The 20818-nt window shown below is 43.2% G+C and overlaps 3 protein-coding genes across 7 annotated transcripts; all 3 read left to right on the top strand.

Moving 5' to 3' along the window:
* The first annotated feature begins 17 nt into the window (after nucleotides 1–17).
* On the top strand, nucleotides 18–6165 carry gcc1 (GRIP and coiled-coil domain containing 1). 4 transcript variants are annotated; one of them, XM_064318743.1, is made up of 3 exons: nucleotides 18–162; nucleotides 982–2089; nucleotides 2760–6165. In XM_064318743.1, exons 2-3 carry the CDS (start codon nucleotides 1025–1027, stop codon nucleotides 4065–4067), a joined length of 2373 nt encoding a protein of 790 aa, XP_064174813.1. In that variant the 5' UTR covers nucleotides 18–162; nucleotides 982–1024; the 3' UTR covers nucleotides 4068–6165. The 4 variants fall into 4 exon arrangements, with proteins under 4 accessions (XP_064174813.1, XP_064174814.1, XP_064174810.1 ...); XM_064318744.1 differs by having other exon boundaries at nucleotides 156–262; XM_064318740.1 differs by lacking the exon at nucleotides 18–162 and adding an exon at nucleotides 169–318.
* Nucleotides 6166–6515: 350 nt separating this feature from the next.
* gtf3c6 (general transcription factor IIIC, polypeptide 6, alpha) lies at nucleotides 6516–11740 on the top strand. The gene is made up of 7 exons (XM_064318747.1): nucleotides 6516–6679; nucleotides 7206–7286; nucleotides 7447–7510; nucleotides 7943–7987; nucleotides 8356–8466; nucleotides 8759–9106; nucleotides 11056–11740. The coding sequence occupies exons 1-6, from the start codon at nucleotides 6656–6658 to the stop codon at nucleotides 9064–9066; spliced, it is 633 nt and encodes a 210-aa protein (XP_064174817.1). The 5' UTR covers nucleotides 6516–6655; the 3' UTR covers nucleotides 9067–9106; nucleotides 11056–11740.
* Nucleotides 11741–13852: 2112 nt separating this feature from the next.
* Nucleotides 13853–20101, top strand: LOC135245609 (calumenin-A). Of its 2 annotated transcripts, none has more exons than XM_064318746.1 (7): nucleotides 13853–14010; nucleotides 16101–16332; nucleotides 16999–17180; nucleotides 17588–17754; nucleotides 18013–18073; nucleotides 18206–18405; nucleotides 18502–20101. In XM_064318746.1, the coding sequence occupies exons 2-7, from the start codon at nucleotides 16109–16111 to the stop codon at nucleotides 18604–18606; spliced, it is 939 nt and encodes a 312-aa protein (XP_064174816.1). In that variant the 5' UTR covers nucleotides 13853–14010; nucleotides 16101–16108; the 3' UTR covers nucleotides 18607–20101. The 2 variants fall into 2 exon arrangements, with proteins under 2 accessions (XP_064174816.1, XP_064174815.1); XM_064318745.1 differs by having other exon boundaries at nucleotides 16999–17192.
* Nucleotides 20102–20818: the final 717 nt, after the last annotated feature.

Below are 20818 nucleotides of genomic sequence, written 5' to 3'. Positions count from 1 at the left end.
GAATTTGACATAATTATTTTTGGGTTTGTTCTGGTAGCTGCTAACTGTATTCATTGTTAGTGAACTGCGGTACCAAGCGTTAGCTGAGGTGACGTGCCTATTTTTTCTCATCTAACGCTGTCAAAAGACCTTCACAAAATGGCCGCCTAAGAAAACTGCCCGGTAAATCTTTAAAAACTTTATTGACAAGTTGGAATAACAAACAAATATTTGCATTGATGAAGTAATGGCGTTTCAAGGAAGTAACTAGCGTCATGGACACGTAAGCCCGAGCTCGTCAATATAAGTTCAGAACTCATCCATTTTAAAAATAAATGGGTAAGAATTTGTCCAACGATCTCCAATTTATTCGGAGAAGCATTGGAACTCATATGATTTTTATGTGCAAGAGTTAAGCCAAGAAGATGTAGGCAGCTACCAACACCGGCAGGCCTTTTAGGTCGTTCCAGTGCGTACGTTAGGTAACAGCTGACTTACTGTGACTAACTGCTAACCTGCTAAGTTAGCTATCTAAGGCAAATAACTTGCTTGCTACTAGCTAGCAACATATCTGCCAAATTGAAGTTAAGTGAATAAGATGGCCATCTGCATCGAATAATCTGTTGCTTTACTGGTCTAGTTAGCTAGATTGATGTCATTAGCCGTGTCGTTTTCCAGACGATTGGTGCTGCTAGCTAGTGGACTTTAGGTGTGTTGTATACAGCTTGGTCTAGAAATAATATGTGGCGTTACCTATGTATTTACTAGCAATGTTTGTAGCTGTAGAGATGTCTTGCAAGATGCTCATCTTTTGGTATCCAGGTGGGTTCAAGCTCAGGATTTAGGTAAACATCTTGTCTGATATTACGATGGATAGCTTCGCAAATCTAATGTCGGAGCCCATGGAATAAGCAGTTAGCAAGCGAACGTTGCCTTTGTTGTGATGGTCATTCAACAGATTGCATTTGTAACTGACAAGACTCTTAATTGTTTTGAGCACAGATATTGAAGACAAATGAATGCCAACGTTAGCTGAAGCAAAGCAATGGAGAAGTTTGGCATGAACTTTGGGGGCGGGCCCGGCAAGAAGGAGCTTTTGGAAACGATAGAGTCGCAGAAAAAGCAGCTGGTGCAGTACCAGACCCGATTCAAGGACGTTGTCAGGGCCTACAAAAGCCTGCTGAAGGAAAAGGATGCCCTGGAAGCCAGTCTGAAAGTTCTGACTGTGTCCCAGGAAGTGGACTTGAACCTGCATGGCGAGGCTCGACCCGGCGGGCTGCCCGATCTGGACAGGTGCCCCTCCGACCTCGGCGAGGACAAGTGCTCCGTCCACAGCGCGGACAGCGTCGACACCGCCGCCTCCGCCGACACGGCCAATAGCGTGGCGAGCAGCAGCACCAAAGGAGACCTGGTGGAGGAGGACCGCGGCGGCACGGGGGAGGGCGCCGCCGGGGCCGCCTACCAGAGGAGCGAGGAGGCCAGCGGCTCGGAGAGCGGCATCAGCTCCAGCAGCGGTGAGCAGCCGACCGCAGGGGAGCCGGACCGCAGGGTTCTGCAGCTGAAGGCCCAGCTGTCCACCCTGACCAGCTCGCTGGCCACCGTCACGCAGGAGAAGTCCAGGATGGAGGCCTCCTTCCAGGCGGACAAGCGGAAGATGAAGCAGGAGTTCGAGGAGCTGCAGGCCAGGCTGGATGAGGAGCGGCAGAGGCAGGAGGTGGAGCTGAGGGGCCTGCAGGAGCAGCTGGCCGAGAGCAAGGCCCGTGTGATCACCCAGCAGCACGAGCGCGCGCAGGAGCAGGGCGACCACGCCCTCATGCTCCGCGAGCTGCAGCGCCTCCTGCAGGAGGAGCGGGAGCTGAGGCAGGACACCGAGCTGCAGCTGGAGGACGCCAGGGAGGCGCTGCTGGAGAGGGCGGCGGCCGCCGAGCGTGGGGCGGAGTACGAGGAGCGCCTGAAGCAGGCGTGCAGGGAGAAGGAGGAGATGAGGAGAAGCCTGCAGGCGGCGGAGGAGGAGAGGAGCAGGCCCGACCCGCGCGTGGAGGTGCAGCAGCGCGAGCTGGATGAGCTCAGGGCTCACTTCCAGCTTCAGCTGCAACACGAGATGAGGAAGGTAGGCCACCTCTGCTTCAGCCACACTGACTACTCATTAAGAAACGCCTCGTACAGCCTGCAACATGCAGCGTACAGCATGTGCTTCAGTGGCATCTGCAGTATCACCCAACTTAGAAGCTTCCGCCTAACTTTGACTCAATCTTTTACCCCTTGAAAAGTAGGTTTTTTGGGATGTAAAAAGAAATAATCTACTACCATATACCAAGTCAGTGTTCTAGAACTCTGTTGCTTTCAGTTACCAGCAGTGATTGTTACATCAGCCTTGGAATCTTCAGTGAAGAACATTCTAATCACATAGTTGTGACCTCACACCTTAAAGGGTTAAACATGCGAATCTAACTGGAGGTTGTTTTTCTGGTTTAATTGCTGCATATTCGCTTCCTGTGCACTGGTTGCATGTACACATCCATATACTGGTGTGCTAGTCTGCAGTGTAATGGAGAGGAAGACTGAATGAAAAATAAATGAATAAATAAATTTCCTTCACAAGGACTGTTGCTTTAAGGCTGTCGTTTACATAAGAACATTACAGAAGAGAAGTGTTTGCATAAAATAATGGCTGCTTATGGAGGCTTTAGATCCGGCCAGAATATTTGCAGAGGTAATGTACGGCACGCCTTTGCATAATATTTGCCTAATGACATCACGCCCCCCCTGTGTCTGCGCAGGCTGCGCAGGCGGAGGAGCGTCTGCGGGAGCAGGCCCGGCTGGAGGAGGCGCGCGTGGCCAGCCTGGAGGAGCGGGTTTCGGAGCTGTCGGAGCTGGTGGGCGCCTGCGAGAGGGCCAAGCTGAAGGACCAGCAGACTGCGCAGAGGCTGCGCGAGCGCATCCTGCAGCTGGACACCGAGAACAAGACGCTGGCCATCGCCGCCTCCGCCCGCGCCTCCGCCGCCGACCTCACCATCGACGAGGCCAGCCTGGACGTCAACGTGCTGCGCGACAAGCTGGAGACGGTCAAGCGGCTGCTCCTGCTGGCCTCCCAGCGGACCCAGCAGCCGCTGGACGGGGACAAGCTGGGGGAGGCGGAGCCGGGGCGGGAGAACGAGCCCTCGGACGGGGAGAAGGCCTCGGCGCTGTACTACCAGCAGGAGCTGAAGCAGCTGAAGGAGGAGTTTGAGCGCTACAAGACGCGCGCCCAGGCCGTGCTGAAGAACAAGAGCGCCAAGGACGGCAGCGCGGCGCGGGAGCTGGAGGAGCAGCGGGAGCAGCTGGCCGAGCTGAAGGAGAAGTACATCGGCCTGCGCATCCAGAGCGACGAGGCCGAGGCCCGGCACCGGGCCGAGCTGGAGGCCCGACAGCAGCAGGCGCTGCTCCTGCAGCAGGGCCACCGGCAGGAGCTGGAGCGGCAGGAGGCGCAGCACCGCGAGAGCTCCCTGCGGCTGGACGAGGAGCTGCACAAGCAGCGCGACCGCACCCTGGCGCTGCTCGCCGAGAAGGACCGCGAGCTGGAGCGGCTCCGCGCCGCCGCGCTGGCGTACGGCCTCGGGGGGCGCAAGGCCGACCCGCCCCAACCGCACGCCGACGGCGACAGCGACGACGCCGCCGACGCGGAGAGCTCCGCCCAGGAAATGATGGCGCTGAAGCTGGCGGGGCCCAACGAGCCCACGCTGCTGCTGTACGCCGAGCAGCTGGCCCGCAAGGAGGTGGAGCTGAGCGCGCTCAGGAGGCAGAAGCACCGCCTGGAGGCCGACGTGCACCAGCTGCAGGACAAGCTGATCGCCCGCGCCGAGCGCCACGACGAGGAGGTGTCCCAGCTCCGCGACCAGCTGGACAAGCACGCCCGCGACACCAACCGCGAGGGGGCCAACCTGGAGTACCTGAAGAACATCGTCTACCGGTTCCTCACCCTCCAGGACACCAGGGGGCGCCAGCAGACGCTGACTGCCATTCTGACAATATTACACTTCAGCCCCCAAGAGAAACAGGCTGTGATCAAACTGCAGGCCCAGGGCTGGTGGAGTTCTGGGATGAGGTAACGGGTACCTTGCTGAGGCATTATAGGATAGTTTATCTAAGTTAAAGCACATTTTTGATGTAGACAGACTTCAGACCACTATACGGTCAGTTTTGTATAAATTCTGGAGATGAATCGGAAATATGGTCATATAATTCATAACTTTGGGTGTTTGTCTCAATAAAATGTAATTGGGAAATGATGGGAACTGATTTCTCATGGATTTTAGAGGTTTGAATATGTTATAGAACTGGGAAATTCTGTCAGTTTCATACATTTTTTTTATCATTGGGATTTCTGGCACTACAGTTGATCATTTTGTGGTCAAGGACAGAATATAAAAAGTGTGACTGACATTGCAAACATCAGTACTTATCACGCAGTGATGACAAAAACAAAGTTATTCAACAAAACACAGCTGAAATGGACAGTTATCTCGTTTATGAGGTTACAGCACCTGAAAGCATGCAATTCTATGGTTGAGTTTCTCATTTTGTCAAATATCTGGTCAATTTACTGTTTATTCAGCTTCTTTCAACTCAATTTTTATTTGTATAGCTTTTTTTTCTATTTGTATTTTTATTTTTATTTTCACAAAGGGCTTTAACAACATGTCCAAATATAAATGAGAAAAGAAGTGTGGACACAGAACAGTCTGTATTCAGTCAGATAATATTGGTCTGGTCACACTCAGCCAAAGCACAGTAACGCTGTCTTAGTGAAAGAGAGGACCTCACTTGAGCTGGGAGTCATTTTGGAGTGCAGTTTGTTCACTAGAAATGCTTTAAGGGTTCTTCAGACAGTGGTTCCAGAACTTTCTGAGCCCAGAATCTACTTAATGAGGTCCAGGCTGCCCTTTAGAATGCAGCCTGACTTTTGACCAATGAAAAAGTTTTTAACATGTATCGAAACGGCTACATGTGCGATGTGTGCAACTAACGCAGTGTTTAATTTGACTAGTGTGACTGTCAGTTGAAAGTGTCTGATGTACAGTACTTTTTTTTTTCTTTTTTTTTTGTGCTCATCTTGTGACCCACCTCACCCTCTCTCACGACCCAGTGGGACTCCACTCCCCCTTTTTTGGGGAAGAGTATTTTCCTGCTTGTCGCAGCTGAGCCAGATCACATGACATGTATAGTGGGTCCAATTGTTGCTAATTTACACAAAGAATGATCAGAGCTGTGTTATTTCTTTTTTTCCACATAGCATTGTGCAGTGTTATGAGGGATCAACATTACAAATTATATTTTCCTCCTTCCTTTTAAGACTTGCATAACATCAAAATATTAAAAGCAGCGGAGGATATACTATTATGATAATAGATTTAGAGCAAGGCAACTTGAAGTTTTACGGTTTTAAAGAGCATAGCGTAAGTGGTTAACTGCATTATGTTTGACTGTTTTGTATATAATCGTATGTTTTCCTGGCTTCAGATATTGGATTAATCAGATATTCCTTACTTCATTGTAATGACACAGAGTATCTACTGAGAGATGATACTAACAGTGCTATTGGCATAAATGTATATTTTGATTTTTGAATTGATTCAGGAGATATTAAAAAGTATTTTCCTCAATGATACAATTCTTATTCTGTGAATTTATCTCAAGTTGTGGAGAGTTCTTTGTGCTATCAGCTCGTTGTTCATGAACAAAGTTTGGGCAAACTTTTAGTTATACTTTTAACAAATAAGACCATAATTGACATCAAACTCTTTTTGAAGAACAGTCTGGATATAAAAAACATCTGTCATGCCGTGATTGCTGTTAAAATTTCCCGCTCCTTGTTCAGATATTTGTTTGTCAGTGAGCTTGTATTAAATGGCAATGCTGGGCAACAGTTGCTGGGGACACCGACTCAACCGTAGGAGCACGTAATGTCAAAGGTGAGTCATCACAGATTAAAATTATACCTGCTGTTTATACTAACATGAAAAACAAAGTGCAGTACCTTCCCAACGGATTCACACTTTTTTTTAAAGATAAAGATTTTGAAAACTATAAAACAAGTCTTGAACAATTTTTATTGTTCTCATGTGGCTTAATGACTCAGTGGAATCAACTGTAATGCCATTTCTGTAATTATAATTTATATTCTGTAATAATAAACAGGGAACACAGGCATGGATTTATGTGTGTTACTTCATTTTTATACCCCCGTGAAACAAGCTGTAGGAGGCCACAATGTCCTAGGATACTGCACTTAAGCTTAACATATTAGGGCAGGTTTGGTTTTGTTGTATTTAAAATAATTATTTGAGGTGTGAATAATTATGAAATACCTCCTGGAACGATATTACTTTTAAACAAAATCGTTTTCTCTGTATTGATGTAAAATAATATAATTTTACCATTTTTTTCTGAGCAGGTAATACCTATTTTATTTATGCAGCTTTCTTTGCTTCTTTGCGCCTTTATCGAGAGTGCGATCATTTTATTTTTGAGACATTTATTTTGAAAATCGTAAACCGGATGTTCGTCATTGTGCGACTTCGCGCGGCCGACCTGAAAAGACATGGCAGCCCACGGTGATAGCTAGATATTTTCAAACGCTCATTTCAGGATTAAAAAAGGAATTGTTGTCAAAGAGGCTGAAAAAGTTTACCCCAACATGGAGGATGAATGGGAAGAAGAGGTCAGGGGCGCATTCGTGCCATAATGATACTAAATTTATGATACATTCCCAGTTTCTCTCGATAATAACTAGCTAGCGAGCTAACTACCTACATAGCGCAGTTCCACAGTGAGTGGCTGCTAGCATTCCTGTAACTTCTTGTTAAAATTGCGTACAAACGCTGAGTATATATTTTTTGTTGCACTAGATTGGCAGTAACATGGTAATTAACTATGTTGGTCCCGTGTTTGCTAAATGGCTACAGTCGTATGCTTTTAAGCTTACTAACTAGCCAGAAAGCTAGCCAATTTCAATGAGAATGAATAATAGCTATACACATAGTCACCTTACTCCAGAAAGGGGTAGCTTGATGACACTGTAACTAGCTGACATTCAAGAACTACAAGTTGTCACTTTGTTTTTATGCATTTGATGATTGATTGACATGCTTGGATTTAGCGCGGTACCTTTCTTTAAACAATAGCATTTAATTTATGAACTTTCTTTACTCATGTGAAGTATCTTTGTTGTCTTCCCGTCCCATCAGGAGCAGCTTGTTGTGGTCGAGCTGTCAGGAATGATAAATTCAGACTTTCTAACCAAATGTCAGGGGAAATTAAAAGTTGTGGTAAGTTATCATTTCCTGATCATTTAAACCAGTTGCGTCATTTGTCCGTTTTGTGGCTAAAGTAATCTAGAAATCGCACATGAACAGAATAGCTTCAACTGGATTAATAGGATGACTTTAAATTAATTGTTAATACATTTTCTTCTTTATTTGACCCAAGGGGATAGACACCGAACAACCTATGATGCAAGTGGGAAATTATGTATTTGCAGGGGAATATGAAGGTAGGTGTGAAAAATGTATACCTTAATTTATTTATACATAAGCATAAGTTTTTTTCCTGAGGGATGTTGCATTTTGTATCTCCACAAGACCACTATGAAGCAGTTTGGGCCATTGTAGTTTACAGTTTAAGCTGTGTGTGAAATTAATATTGCATGGGTTGGTCTAATGCTTGATTCAATTTGGCTGACAGCCATGCAGTGTATTTTTGTATAGTCATGGTAACCTATAAATTACCAACCTCCAAGCAAGACATTTTAATCTGTATGTATGTACAGTAAGTGTATATGTGTTTATACACCTTAGCCTTGGGATACACGTTGTCGAGGTTAATGCTTATAGTAGCAACTTTTTACAGACACTGCTATAGCGTTTGCACTGTGATATGATTATTGTCACTGAACGATGAAACATTTTTCCACTCCTTATGGCAGATGCTCTGGCTACTTGTGTGATCTTTGAAGAAAGCAGTGGCAGTAGTGAGTATTTGTCACCTACATCTTTGAAACTGCAAAACGAATCACAACCCCACTATTAAATTTAGAAATTCTAATCCTGTTTTCAAAATTTCTGCCTCTGAGTGACAATGTAAAAAAGGACTGCAAGCAATCCGTAATATAAAATTAATTTTTCTGACTTAATTGAGTAAATTAAACTTAGGAGGCCATTTGTAGAACATTCTAAATGCTAAAAGTCTCAATTTAAAAAATTAAAATTAAAACCATTGCAGATGTTTTTTGTTTCACATTGCTGTTTGAATAGAACAGCTCTCTGGATTAAAAAATAAAAAATAAAAAGTACGGAAGCCCTGAAGTTTTCCTGCCTTCCTTATGTTGGGCCGTTACAGGCGGTGAGGCAGAGGCCAGCCCCAAACTCAAGTACAAGTGCCACACCGTGAAGAAGCTCATGATGCAGCGCACCTTCCTCTCTGAGAGGAAAGAGGGAGAATCCAACTCAGGTGCGTCATGAAATTTTTTTTTGTTTTTTTTGTAAATAAATAATAAGTGGACGTTATAGGTTATGAGCAGCGCGTTCACAGTTCAGATTCCTGATGTGGTGCTGGTGAAATCCTGTGGAGGAAGCCTCTAGTACAGGCTCAGCTGTTTGCAGAAGGCTGGTTGAGAAAAGCACGGCGCATTGAAAACGGTCTGCCGACTGTAAGCAAGGAGCGCAGCCGTGGTTTTATTCAGGACGCCCCTGCGCCGCAACGGCGTGACTGCGAGTGACCGAACTGATCTTCTGGCTTTCAGAGGGCATCGAATTCTTACAGCTGAACGACGGAGAGGAGCGCCAACGAAGCTGGATCTGCAACTTTGACCACGACCCGAGCGTGACGGCAGAGTCCGGTAAACGCGGCGTGAAGGAGGGGTCGGAATCTGGCAACCGAAGCCCCATTTTAGAATCGGGAACTGGCAACCGAAGCCCCGGGTCCGAAACGGACGCAGAGGCCAGCGACTCGGAGCAGGTGGGGCGTAGTAACGAAGGCGCCGAGGTGGATTTGGATCCGGGAACCTCGGTTTGCCGAGAGCCTGCGGACGGCTTGGATGCCGGAGACTAAAAGCATGCAGGTGGAGGGCAATTCCACCCCTGCGGAGCTGGTGTGTTTGCAGGTTTTCGTTACCACTGTTACACTTGGCTAAATTAGCCGATTAGCTGGATACACTTATTCTGGTTTAGATCAGAGCGCAATACGATCCCTGCTAATGTTTCTCACATTATTGCTGCCGTCTGGCGGCAGTGTTATAACGTGGACAAAACATTGCCGTCATGTTGTGAGGACATCTTGTGTTAGCCGGGATGTTTCACAGTGACAGTCTTCAGCTGTCATTCATGAACTTATCAAAGAATGTGTCTAAAATATTAGTGACTAAATGGTGGACTGATCAAATAATTAAGAGCAGAAGTTTGGGGGGTATTTCAGGACACAGGGTCATGGAGTTAGCTGGATAACTGCGCTGAGTAAAACCCAGAACACCTCTGAATTTGACTATGTGCCCTGTAAACAAGAAAACTGTAAAGGAGAAACCAATTATATCTTGTCATAAAAAATGACTTCATTATACATGTTTTATAAAAACGAAGGCATTCGTATACCTGTATGTCAAGTAGGTTTCGGTAAGCCTTATATGATTGGGAAATAAAATTATTCAAAAATCAGTATTAAATTATTTCCCTTTAGAAATGTCCCCATGGCTCTGCTGGTTTTTGTTTTCGCCCTGACATCAGCTACTAATTCAGACCCAAGAAACCAGATGAGGTGGGCTGACTGCGTAATCCACCGTGCTGATTAACTACAAAGACCAGCAGACCCTGCGGAGGCTACCCAGGACCAAGAATAAAGATCGGGACTTAAAATTGCCAGAGTACAGACTGTAAATGGTTTATTTAAAATAGGGCTGCTCATCCCTGTTCCCTGGAGAGCTACAGTCCTGCAGGTTTTCATTTCAACACTAATTTGGCACACCTGATTCTAATTAGCCGCTCAAGGTTGAGTAGCACTGATATGAAACGACTTCGAAATCTGTCTAAAAACGGCTGCACCAGGTAGGCGTAAAACATTTGCTATGCTGATGTGACAAATGTAAATTTATAGAAATTATCTCATCTGTTCATAGCCCACCAAATGCACCCAAAAGCCCTTAATTTCCGATTCAGGAATATTCCGAATATTTAAATGCCTTGGAAATGTGTTCTCAAATTACGTCGGTTTAACACATGGACCTGGACCGGTTATTAACGTTACATTTTCAGTTAACTGACGCTCCTTAGGGCTAAGCTTGCGTCGAAGTGCACGATATGAGCGGGTGAACGGTGGCATTGTATTAATGTTCGTCATGTGATACCCGATCGTATCAAGTGTTGTAAAAGTGTGGTACTTTCCTTGTAAGTCTACGACAGTTTGGAATTTCCCAGTCTCAGAGCAATGCCACTGGCATTGGTCGCCGTTAAAGGAGGAAGTGCCGAACATAAAACCGTAACCATACGCATTCAGTTTGGTAGCCCTCTAGTTACGGAAACGATACCGATATAATTTTAGTTTCTGGGAGAAAGTAGCCCACATAAACCTCGAAGACTCGCCTCAAAAAACGATCGAGGTAAGATTTCGGTACAATCGCTCGTGAGATTACATTTAATGGCGATTATAACTATAGCTATTCATCGGATACATGTAGTTGTGGCCGCTTAATATGTAGCGAGGTCAGGTTGCACTCGCAACTTCTCAAGTGTTATAATTCTCGACCATGAATAAGTCGGCTAACAATGCCACAAACTGTGGTCTGAAACGTGGTTTGAGTTGCGCTTCCGTGTTACTGTAAGGCAGCTCAAACCTGTCCCTGGAGATCTGCGGTCCTGTAGGTTTAAAAAAAAAACTCCAACCGTAATCAACTGGTGTCTCGTTGAGCTGCTAATTAGTAAGGACATGTTTAAATTGTGTTAAATTAGGGTTGAAATGAAAACTGAAAACTGCAGGACTGTAAATCTCCACGAGCAGTGTGGCGGCCATGTTGTATGTTGTAGTTCCCAACTGTTCCTTTATCGCACACAGGGACCCAGCAGTGGACAGTTTTGTGACGATGGGCGGGATCCTCAAGATATACGTGCTTGGCACGTTGCTGTCTGTTGTATTTGCGATAATTGCACTTGTAGACTCCGTTGGAGGTTTGATGTACTGTCGGGGACAAGATCTCAGCGAAACGGAAAACATCGGTGTGACACAAAAACATTCCTCTGGGATCCGTTCGAGAAGCACTGCAGCAGCATTACCAAGATGACTCGTGCATATTTGACTCAAATGTCGTTTTTATTCATCTGACAAGGAACACAGTGCAATGGGGGTATCGATCAAAACCGTGTCCGTGGTCAAAATACGTTGCTTTCGAACTGACAGATTTCACGCAACAAATGCTTTGCTATCACGAACAACGGAAACCACTTTCTGTGTTTTGGACCGCCACTGATGAGGAATGCTGCACTTTGACCACGAGTGTGTGGGCGGCCTGTGAACCAACTGAAGATGTGCATATAACCATCAGCTGAAGCACTGGAGTGTGAAATGGGACATTTTCTTGATGGCTCGGGTCAGCTGACTGACTAACGGACAGGCTGCCGTCGCAATGAAGCACCATTTGCACTAGAACTTGTCCCCCCCCCCATTTTGTTAACTTTTTGTTTTTTTTTGTATGGCTAAAAGGTGTATTTTAGAAATAAAGGTTGACATCAGTTGTTTGCAATTAATTGTGTAGTGCATTAATGACAGCAGAAAGTGTTTTTGGCATGTTTATATGGTGCAGTGCATGGCTTGTCCTAAATTAAAAGCGTGTAACTGAACTGCTGCCGTCAAATAGTGATATTGACTTAATGTCTTTGGGTCAAATAGAGTAGTGATTATAATGATTTAATTGATTATTATTAATTGATCATTTAAGTACTGAGTAAATGTTCTCTAGAACCCAGCAGCTTTCCAGGACCTTGGTCAGCAGACCCTTGTTTTGACTAATATACATCTCATTTGGTTAATTTGCAACAAATTTTCCCATTTGTCGTTGTGTGAAACCTCCTACTACTGTGCCATGTATCATAAGGAACAGCTTTGTGGTTTTGCCAGAAATGACGACAGGCTTGGACCCCTGCCACTTGGTGTGGCTCAAACAAAAGAAAGCTCAAGTCAACCTAAAGACATGTATCATCAGGCTTGTCAGAGCTAAATATTCCTGTTGGGCATTGAATATTTTACAGTTGCTCACACCAGTAGTGGCTATACATTTATAGTCAGCAAAGCATGTAACCATCTAAATTTAATTTAGCATTTTGTTCACTTAGATACCATGCATCAACTTTGACTGAGTTTTCAGACATTCATCAATGCCAGTTATCAACATTATTGTACACAATATTTGTTTTTAGGGTAGCTGCAGTAAGGGTAATGCCCTGCCAGTGTAAACTGGAGCGGCACATACAATAGGTGCATATTTACCTTTTTGGACCCCTACAGTGTTTGCACCTGCTTGTATTTCACTACCACCTTGTGGTCTTTTGGTGTAGTTGTACCATTAATGAAACAAATTGTCAAACAAAAACCATTCCCTACGTTACACTCTCGGTGATAAAGGTATTCAGTGGAGATACATTTTTGTTCTTTAAGGAACAAATTTATCCAGAAGTTACATTGTTTAAAAGCAAAAAAAAAAAGAGTTGCTGCTTAGACCTTGAATGCATACGCGCAAGAAAAATTGTATTTGTTTTCCTGAATAATGGTTTTTAGGCTTCATGGAGAATGTGCCTGATCTTCATGAAAGACTTATCACCAGTCTCAAGTACTGGCCTACCCACTGGTGTTATTGGAGATATTCAAGCACTTTTATGCAAGTGCTTCAGAGAGATGAACAGCACTTACAAAGAACACAGAATTAAATTAATATGCAAATATTTGTACTGAATGACTAAGATTACACACCAAGAGATATTTGATCAAACCGTTTTACTTAAATACAACTCGCATCTGATAACCTGGATTACTTTGGAAACTAATTGTTACATAGTGTACTTTTAATGTTTTCAGTAGAAGACAATGGTACATCTTTCCTGAAATTTTAATCTCCCAACTAGTGTATCCAGTTTGGTAATGGGATATGTGTTGTGCTTTTTAATTTTATGTGAATTTACCGTGAATGTCAACATTTACATTGTGGGTAAATAATCTAGATTATTGTTGGCATTGCTCATGTTTAACTGCCTTCTAGACAGAGTGCATTTATAGTCCTCCGCTAAGGTTTGAAGTTTGCGCCATTGTGTGCAGGGTTGCCAGACGTGTACATGAAATCCCCCTGGTTGGCATGCAATGGAATTCAGCAAGTGATCCTTAGGCATGGTAACCATTAAAATAGATAATGCTATGCATATCAGGGTGCTCGCTAAAGTAAAGGCGTGTTTTAAATGTCACAAAACAGCAAGTGATCCTTAGGGATGGTAACCATTTAAATAGATAATGCTATGCATATCAGGGTGCTCGCTAGAGTAAAGGCGTGTTTTAAATGTCACAAAACTCATTGAAGATTTAATATGGCAAATTGTTGCATTGCATTTTTTCCCTGAAATTTTCCTTAAAGCTAGGTCTATAAATGTCTAAACTCTGTAAGAAGCTTGCAAGCAGCAAACTTTCAGGAAAACACAGGTGACAACAAAAATCGTCAGTTTTATTCCCCCACAGAAGCGGGTTTCTCCTTATCTGGCAAGACGACGTTGCGCTAAGGACCCTTCAATGCTCCCTTGGTTTGCAGACGTGGCGCTTTCCATCCAATCGAACAATTTCTTTTGCACTGAAGTGGACCAATCTTGTGGTGGCAAAGGGGCTGTAGTTTTACGGCGTATTAAGTCGTATCTATCATACGATTGGTCTAACTCGTTTTTTTAACAGGAAACTGTGTAGCAAAAAGGGTGTATATCCGATCTTGCGCGAGTGGCTGTCCTGGGAAGGTGTTTATACCGCAAGACAGAAGAACGGGTATGTATGTGACCGTTAATTAGCACAAGTCGTGATATTTAGATGTTCGTATTTAATTTCGCCGGTTGTATGTTTTTAACACCCAATTCGTTATTGCTGCTAATTAGCTAGCTATATGTTATGCATTGTATTGGGTATTTGTGCAGCAGTTAAAGTTAAGCTCATAAGTGAGCATCAACGCTGTGACATTCCATCACAACTACAAATCATAGCTAACTTCTTCGCTGGCCACCAATTAAATGCGTTATTTTCACAAAGTATTCCGTTCTTTTGCAAGTTTTCCAGTTATTGTTTCTCACCTCGGGAATTGGAACTAACGTCAGCGACCTGACCCAGCAAGAAACAGGGCTGCTTGGTATTATTGAAAGAAACACTATATTTTTGGAACGAAGTATGTTTTCTTGATCTGTGGTTACAGGTGCGCATTTTTGCAAATTATTTGACAGTTCAAAGCAGACCCAGTAACCTGCTTTGAACTTCTTTGGAATCGGAAACCTCAACATAACTTCATTTGAAGAGTTACCCTGAAATACAAAATCTTATCTTGATTTTGGTGGATTAAATTTTAACCAACAAGGGTAATTTCTTGTGTAGCATAAGACTCATCAGTTTAGGATGTGATCGAAAAGCCCGTTGACTAAAAGCGACGTGCCACACCTTTTAAATGCATGGTATTTATTTTCTGAATGTGAAGCATTTGTCTCAGGCCTGAGGTATGGAAACATCTATCCCATCGCGTTTTACTGCGGGTCCGCTATGTTTCAGGTTTACTTCTCTGAGTGCCAGTAAATTGATGAAACGGTATGCTATTGCAACTCGATGTGATAGCCAATTTATGCACTAAATAATTCTAAAGTGTATTGGAAAATCGAGTCCAGATAAAGGCCATTTTATTTACGCATTTTAGAAAATGTGTAGCCAATGCAATGGTAATGTCTTTTTACTACAATTTGAATCCCCACGGAGAATATTTACATTTTGTTAATGTAGGCTCCAGCCGTATTGAAACTAGAAACGTCGTTTGAATACTTGGTTACTGCCCCATAAATGACGTATTTTTAGAAGAATGACGAGCGAATATATGTGAATGGGATTTAAGCCGCAGGAAGTGATGAAAGTCTGGCTTGTTCTGGTGCTGCTCTGAAACGCGATGCGGTGTCCTTTTCTAGGAACTGCATTGTGAAGCCACTTAATGCAATTGAACCATGTTATAGGTTTCAATTATTCTTTAACATTTTTTAAATTGTTGTTTCTAATTTGCTGTTATTTCGGCAACATTCGGCTCCTGTGTGATCAGTCGTTGACAAACGGGTGTTCCTGGCAGAATTTTTCATGGGCTCCAGTTGTCTCATGCGGGGTGCTACTACAGCTGGGGAGTAATTTAGTAACTTGCAATAATTATTAATTTCCCGGTATAAACATACTTGATAAGACTCAGCCCCCCTCTCTTATACGCACGCACGCACGCAGTGGCTTCATGTCCAAGTGTTCCTTGTAATGGAATCCCGTCTTTCTTTTCCGTGTCCTGTTTCAAAGGCAAAGGCTTCTGCAGATGCCAAGTATCTTACTTCCTGGTCCACTTCTGGAGTAAGATGTTGGCAGGACTGTTGAACGGCTGGAACGGATGCTGACTGTGCATACTGGTTCCTTTTACAGGCAGATTACTGTCCGCACTTAATTTGAGGAATTTAGCCTTAATACGGTGTGAAGCAAGGCTGAACAGGAATTAAGATGACTTTCTTGTTGAAACTCAAACAGGCTCCCTGTAAAAGCCACTAATGATAGTTACAGATGGTCACTTCCATCTCTCTTGTTAAAGTTAAACTCAACCAGAAATATGTTTACAAAAAAGTATTGTATTTTTTATATTTATTTTTTTAAACAGCTGTCAGTGCTCTTTATATATATATATATATATATATATATATATATATATATATATATATATATATATAATTATCAGTCAGGAACATTGGAACTGAATAGAGAATTGAATGAATGCAACTACTGAACGGATTAACTGTGTCTCTGTGTGTGTGCACGTGCCTGTGTGTGTGTGTGTGTGTGTGTGTTTCCTTCCTCCTGAATAGATCTGAAGATGGAGCTTCGCCCGCTGGTCATGTGCTTTGCCCTGTGCGTGGTGTACGCCACCAGCAAGCCCACGGCCACGGAGAAGAAGGACCGGGTCCACCACGAGCAGCTCAGCGACAAGGTGCACGACGACGCGGAGAGCTTCGACTACGACCACGATGCCTTCCTGGGGCAGGAGGAGGCCAAGACCTTCGACCAGCTCACCCCCGAGGAGAGCAAGGAGCGCCTGGGGTACGGGCCTGCTCCCCTCTGTCAAGATTTGAATTAAACTCTGATCCCATGTCATAGTTTACGCAAGTCAGAGATGGTCAAGTGTGGGTTTGTTTCAGTGTAATGCTCAAGAAGTCGTAAAGTCTGTCAAAACGGAATAATTTTTATTTCAATATCTAATGTTTTATTTGCATAACTATATAACTTAATGGTAGGTAGTTTTGTGGCTGCTGCACCTGGAAGCATTTTGTATTTTGAATATGGTTGATGTTGAAATGGACTACTCTTCACAGAGAATATTAGCCTTGTCCAGGTTTACTATCAGTACGCAAGTCTGACAGTAACCCGTTCTGTGACTGACCGTAGGACCAGTTTATCCACACAGAGTAATCACTTATTTCCTTTGGTGGAGTAGAATAGACTGTGGTCATTTCATTGATATCAATGTAGGAAGAGGATTGAGGGGGTTCAAATCTGTAGTCCTCTCACCCCCTGGCCCCAAGTGAATTGTTATTTTAGTTCTAGTGCTATGCTTCTAGCATACAATGCATACAATGATTTCTATGATGTCAGGGACTTTCCTTCCTACCACACACCATGAAATTGGAAAGAATGGTCCTTCTTGCTAAATTGGAATGAACTTTGCACAAGTGTACATGTTTATTTGAGTCTCTCTCTCTCTTTCAGGATGATTGTTGAGAAGATTGACGCTAATAAAGATGGATACGTTACGGAGGAGGAGCTGAAAGCGTGGATTAAAAAGGCTCAGAAGAAGTACATCTATGACAATGTGGACCGGCAGTGGAAGGACTTCGACATGAACAACGATGGCGTCATTTCCTGGGAGGAGTACAAGAATGTCACATACGGTACTTACCTGGGTAAGGAGGGTGTGGCCCAGCATGGGGTTGAAGTCCAATAACACATCTGTGTTAATGAACACAGTTGGAAAGCATTATTATGTCAGCATAATTCCATTTTATTTGTAATTGGCTCTCTCTATAGCTTTCACTTCCTTTTGACTGTAGCCAATGGGTACTGCTCGGGGTGCCATTTTGAAATGGCCCGAAGAGGCATTGCTGTTGTACATGTGCAGAATGTAGCACTAAGCTTGAATTATTCCTGTAGTTATCAGTGGTCTAAATGGACAATATGCCTGAATTGGGAAAATAGAAAATGGCATCTGCTCTGGAAATAAGTGATGCAATCTAATGGGCAATGCTGCAGTACTCTAGCCTGTTTTTCTTCTGCCCCCCCCCCCCAACCTGTTTCTCAGATGACCCTGAGCCTGACGATGGGTTCAATTACAAGCAGATGATGTCCAGAGACGAAAGGCGCTTCAAAATGGCCGACAAGGACGGGAATCTCATCGCTGACAAGGAGGAGTTCACCGCTTTCCTGCACCCCGAGGAGTACGACTACATGAAGGACATTGTTGTGCTGGTATGCCACCTTTTACACACGCCTTGAACTGACCACCAACAGGATGCGAAGTGCACCCCTAGGAAATGAGGATTTCCAGAAATGCTGGAGTGGTTACGAGGCACAGATTTGCCTGCTGCTTGTAACACTCAAGAAGCTTGCCTGTTTGCATAGACATTTCTTAAGAGATGTATGTTTTAAAAAAAAACTATTTTCTGTGACAAGAGCTGTCAGAATGTGTGGATGTGTGAGAAACTAATAATAATTATTTTCCAATAGGAAACAATGGAAGACATTGACAAGAATGGAGATGGCTTTATTGACTTGGAAGAATACATAGGTATGTGGTGATGTGCTCTGGTGTACCTAGTTAACTACTTACTGAATTAGAAGATCAATGAATTTACAAACAGGTGAAAGCGAATTGACCAGGCACCCCCCCCCCTTCCCCCTGCATGTCATCTGTTGCTAGGTGACATGTACAATCACGAAGGCGATCCTCAGGAGCCAGAGTGGGTCAAGACTGAGCGCGAGCAGTTTGTTGAGTTCCGAGACAAGAACAGGGACGGGAAGATGGACAAGGAGGAGACTATGGACTGGATCCTGCCTTCGGACTATGACCACGCGGAAGCAGAGGCCAAGCACCTCATGTACGAGTCCGACTCGGACAAGGTGAGTCTTGCTGTCAGGTAAATTGGGCTGGTTTACACTCGCTGACACTGTTTGCATCACCTGTATTTACTTACCGTCCCATTACTTTCATTGCAGGATGGTCGCCTCACCAAAGAAGAAATAGTCGACAAATACGATTTGTTTGTTGGGAGCCAAGCGACTGATTTTGGGGAGGCCTTAGTACGGCATGACGAGTTTTAAAACCCATCTAGATAGAAATTGTTTTTATAAATCTTGACAAGATGAACAATAATTTATTTTATGAACCTATGTTCCAGCTCCAGTTATAAGGATGTCTTGTATTTTTTTTTCCTGACAATTTCAGTTTTGTGTTTTGTAAAATGACCTCCTGCAGTACATTTCAATTACCCTTGGTTGTGCTTATTCTTGTGGATGTTTTTGGCATACAGTGTATTTTTTTTATTTTAAAAAAATAATTTTTTAAGGCCTTAATATGCATATGCTTTATTAAATATCCTATAATGTACTTTTCAAAAATTCTGGGACCTTCAGAAATATTAATTAATTAATTAGATATGAGTTGCCAGACGTGTGGCACATTAGTTTTTTGGCTGCATCGCAACAGCGGGGCCAGCCCTATAAACGCACATGTCTGACTGAGTGACTGACTAATGAAGTTACACCATTGTGTAATGGTGTAATGGTTACACCATTGTCGGTCCAACCATATACTAGGTTTTGACCTGGCCTTGTTTTATTTTAACCCCTTTTGTTTTTTTTTTGTTTTTTACCTCCCATTGTTTAGCAATGGTATTGCCGTCATATAGCTGCGTGACAATGAAACAATCTTCATAGCTGTGGACTTATCACAGCCATTTAAACAGATTCCCTCTCTTGCCTTATTGCTGTCATTTAAAAAAATAACCAAACATAGATGGTTGTTTGAGTATATATGTTTTTGCACAGTTTTCCAATTTACATGAATGTAATTTTCATTTTTGTCAGTGAAACTTTCCGAGACACACAGCAGAGTCCACCAGGAGGCTGGATTCCAACATGAATGCCTCTACTCTTGTTCTTTCTCTTCACAGGAGTGGTTAGAAGTGGACTTAAATGATAAAACCATGTTTTAATGCAAAAGTAGATGCTTATTTATGGGTGTTTAATGCCTTTTGAAGTAAAGTTTATGGTTTTAACAACTGCCATTTGTTCTAGGAGTATTGTACTACTTGAGATCAAAATATTCCCCTGATTGTTGTTGATGCAGGGTTTATTCATTGTGGACTGTTACTGAAATTCCCCCCCATTTCCAGTTTTGTAACCACTGAAAATTTGTTTGAAAATGTAGGATTTAGACTTTTTGTACACATGCAGTGCAGTTCGATGTCATTGATATTAGATACTGTTCTGTAAATTAAGTGAAAGCCTGGGTGAGAGCTACACCTGATGCTTTGTAAGCAGAAAGCGAGAACACTAAGATTTTGAATTAGGTGCTGATTTGACCACCGTATTTCTTGATTAAAAAAAAAAAGAAAAAAGAAAAGAACCAACCAGTGTTGTGTGATTTGGTTGTTCGTCTTATATAAATCAAATTTCATGCATGAAAAATCTTACACATGTCAGATGTTTCTAGTTAACCCGTTTCCCCCAGTTCATCTTGGTTAAATAAAAATGTGGTTATTCATAGGCTGGATGTGAAAAGTGTTATATTCCATTAATTAAATTATTTCCTTAATTTTTTTATTTACTTGTGACCAGACAAACACTAGACTAACTTCCACACAATAAGGAACCAACTAAGCCACTCCTTACTTTTCTAAAACCAAAAAAAAAAGAGAATGTACAAGATGCACTTAACCTGAAAGTGTTCTATGAGGCCAAACACACAAAGCTCTGCACTTCTCTGTTCATCTTTGTCCAGTGTAAATGTGATGGGGTGGGGGAATCCATACCCTGTTATAGTACTGTGTTGAATGTATTGTGCAAAATATTTGTTGGTACTTTTATATGTATGAGTTCCTAATAATGCTGAGCGAATAACCGACATTTCGGCGTTTTTCTGTGTTTAAATAATGGATTAACGTCGGTTGGAATTGTCTTTATTTGGTGGTTAAATTGTGTTTTTTCTGCAAGCTCGGCCTGTTCGTCTTTTAAATTGTAATTTTAAAAAGGCAGCTACACAACGCAGTTCGCACGGAAATAAGCATCGCCGCAACTACAACGACCATAATCCATTGCGCCTACGGACACGCAAGTGACGTGACCGTTCGGAAACACAGAACCGAGTATTCATACGACACGAACGACATTGGAGCTGGACTGAAGAGTCACATGTACTTGCGACTGTACCTAACAACGCATATATTCACGTCTCACAAACTGGTAGTTTTTACTGGAAATTATTCTAAAGATTTTGTCAACGTTACTGATGTGTCCTGTGAGGAACACTGGA

The sequence above is a fragment of the Anguilla rostrata genome, chromosome 19 (genome assembly GCF_018555375.3).
Source record: "Anguilla rostrata isolate EN2019 chromosome 19, ASM1855537v3, whole genome shotgun sequence".
Lineage (NCBI taxonomy): Eukaryota > Metazoa > Chordata > Actinopteri > Anguilliformes > Anguillidae > Anguilla > Anguilla rostrata.
Note: the sequence above shows the minus strand (reverse complement) of the source record. Positions and strands in the feature narration are given on the sequence as shown.

Bases quoted from the DNA above. Each gene is read 5' to 3' on its own strand.
- gcc1 (XM_064318743.1), top strand. From the start codon at position 1,025: ATGGAGAAGTTTGGCATGAACTTTGGGGGCGGGCCCGGCAAGAAGGAG. The intron at 2,090-2,759 runs GTAGGCCACCTC...GTGTCTGCGCAG, and splicing joins TGCAACACGAGATGAGGAAG to GCTGCGCAGGCGGAGGAGCG.
- gtf3c6 (XM_064318747.1), top strand. From the start codon at position 6,656: ATGGAGGATGAATGGGAAGAAGAG. The intron at 7,511-7,942 runs GTAGGTGTGAAA...TCCTTATGGCAG, and splicing joins ATTTGCAGGGGAATATGAAG to ATGCTCTGGCTACTTGTGTG. The intron at 8,467-8,758 runs GTGCGTCATGAA...TCTGGCTTTCAG, and splicing joins AGAGGGAGAATCCAACTCAG to AGGGCATCGAATTCTTACAG.
- LOC135245609 (XM_064318745.1), top strand. From the start codon at position 16,109: ATGGAGCTTCGCCCGCTGGTCATGTGCTTTGCCCTGTGCGTGGTGTAC. The intron at 16,333-16,998 runs GTACGGGCCTGC...TCTCTCTTTCAG, and splicing joins GAGAGCAAGGAGCGCCTGGG to GATGATTGTTGAGAAGATTG. The intron at 18,406-18,501 runs GTGAGTCTTGCT...CTTTCATTGCAG, and splicing joins ACGAGTCCGACTCGGACAAG to GATGGTCGCCTCACCAAAGA.